The 2,500-nt window shown below is 40.8% G+C and overlaps 1 protein-coding gene across 1 annotated transcript in view; it reads left to right on the top strand.

Moving 5' to 3' along the window:
* The window catches only part of LOC125045777 (phosphatidylinositol 3,4,5-trisphosphate 3-phosphatase TPTE2-like), a gene marked incomplete in the record, with an annotated part of 37,784 nt that overhangs the window by 22,859 nt on the left and 12,425 nt on the right, over nucleotides 1–2,500 (top strand). Inside the window, 1 exon segment of the mRNA XM_047643204.1 lies at nucleotides 1,924–2,036. Coding sequence (XP_047499160.1) covers nucleotides 1,924–2,036 — 113 coding nt within the window.

Raw genomic sequence — 2,500 nt, forward strand, 5'->3', positions numbered from 1 at the left:
CTTAAAAGGACATGGTAACCAGACACTAAAAGGATGCTCAAAAGATAGCTTGCCATGCAATAATTTGACTATTACGGAATCTCAGATTTTATCCAAGTTGCAGGCGGAAATTGATGTGCTGTATAGCAATTTCGGCATTAAGAGAATATCACCTTGGTATATGAAAGAAAAAATAAAGAAAATAAAGAAAGAGTACTACGACTCCATCAGAAATGTAACACTGAAGACAAAATTCTCGAAAACTGTGATTGTCATTCAAGGCAAAGAAACAACCCCGAGAAATCCTCAAGGAAGATATAGATCGGTATGATGCAAAAGTACAAGGAAGCAATGTATCACTCGGAAGTGTTGATTATCAGGGGCAAAGACGGGAATTTAACAGACTGAAATGGAAGCAGACCAACAATGCAGAAGTCCCATTTATATGCAACAGTGAAGATATTGCAGAAATGTCTTTTGCCAGTTGGTGTCAGGTGGCTGGGATTTTTTTGTTCCCTTCTACACATCTGCCTGACCATTGACACCATATTGACCAAGCTGGAAGGAGTTTGTGATGGTGATTTGCCCAATAAATCCAAGATTGGAATAAAGAACAACACCATAAAGTGTCTGAAAGCACTGGAAAAAAAAAAATCCAAGAACAATCAGAAGTATTTTTGATTTTGCAAAAGTTAATTTCATGTGCTGGCGTTCTGCTTCGAACAGCAATGGAATGACTCTTTTCAGAACTGCTATTGAAACTTCAAGGAGGTATGCCAGGATTGGCTGTGAACTTGGCTTTCCTAGCAGCTACTTCTCGTCCATCAACAGACATCTGTATAATGCAGATGGTACATTTCTTCCCTTGGCTGTTGATCATGATTACGTCGATGAAGTTGCAAAGATCTTGAAAAGAGGAATTCGTGAAAAATGGCCATACACACCAGCCCTATTCAAAAATAAGGAGAAGCACACTTTCACTGCAGAAAAACTGTGTAATCTGAGTGTAAAATATTTAATTTCCCAACATCTGACCACAGATATGAAGTTTGCATACTTGGCCTATGATATGCATGAAATCGATATGTGGAAACCCAAAAGTTCATTAATACCTGGCCATAATCAAAACTGTGAAAGACTGATTGGAGACATGAAAAAATGTGAAGACATAAACAGAATTGTTGTAACAGAAACTAGAGAACGGCGCAGTCGGAGATATGGCAATGTAAACAAAGGAGTAGAATGAAAATGATATTGTATGCAATATATAATGTTCCAAATAAAATCATTACTAGAATCCTTTCCTTTTATAGCCTCTTGTTAAATAGAATATGTTACTTCAAATAATTTAACCGAAGTGAGAAGTCCGAGAGCCAAAGCATGCTCTCGGCGACCCAAGCCCGATTCGGTGGGAGAGAACACAAAGTAAAGAGAAGTCAAGCCTACTAATTGAAAAATTAGTCTTATGGCAATTAAAGAACTTTATATAATATTAATTTATAATAAAAATAATTTTGATGCAAAAATATTAAAGAAAAGTATAATATTGAGGTATTTTAAAAATAAAATAGGTATACCGACAACAGAAAACGAGGCGTTATTTGGTGCTCGAAGCGGTGTCTAAATCATAATTTTATCAAAACTTTCAATTGAAAATAGAGAATGCGAGATATTCTTTGATTTTAATAAAAAATACATTTCCAAATTCATAGGCGCCTATTTCTTAACTTGCCCCCGGGATTCGAGCAAATTTTAGAAAATCGACAATTATTGAAACGGACACACACACATGCACACGCACACACATACACGCACACTGTGCGTGTATGTGTGTGCGTGTGTGTGTGTCCGGGTGCGTGTATGTGTGTGCGTGCGTGTGTACGTTAACCCACCCTACCCCACCCGGCCAAACCTCCCCCCCCCCAAGCTGGTCCTCCATTCCAGGTGTGGCAAAGGACGACCAAGTTCCTCGAGTATGACGCCGAGCAGCACGAGATCGAGGTGGAGATGGGCTTCGCGGATCCTTCCAACCCCCCCGTCCCGGGATGCAACCTCTAGTGGGTTCTGCTGTTGATGCTGAGGCGTGTTGGTCGAGGGTGACGTTGTTGTTGATCGAGGGTGACGTCATTGTTGATCGAGGGTGACGTCATTGTTGATCGAGGGTGATGTCATTGTTGATTGATAGTGATGTCATTGTTGATCGATGGTGACGTCATTGTCGATTGATGGTGACGTCATTGTTGATCGAGGGTGACATCATTGTTGATCGAGGGTGACGTCATTGTTGATCGATGGTGACGTCATTGTTGATCGATGGTGACGTCATTGTCGATTGATGGTGACGTCATTGTTGATCGAGGGTGATGTCATGGTTGATCGAGGGTGACGTCATTGTTGATCGAGGGTGATGTCATGGTTAATCGAGGGTGACGTCATTGTTGATCGAGGGTGACGTCGTTGTTGATCGAGGGTGACGTCATTGTCGATTGATGGTGACGTCATTGTTGATCGAGGATGATGT

This window comes from Penaeus chinensis, chromosome 38, assembly GCF_019202785.1.
Source record: "Penaeus chinensis breed Huanghai No. 1 chromosome 38, ASM1920278v2, whole genome shotgun sequence".
NCBI lineage: Eukaryota > Metazoa > Arthropoda > Malacostraca > Decapoda > Penaeidae > Penaeus > Penaeus chinensis.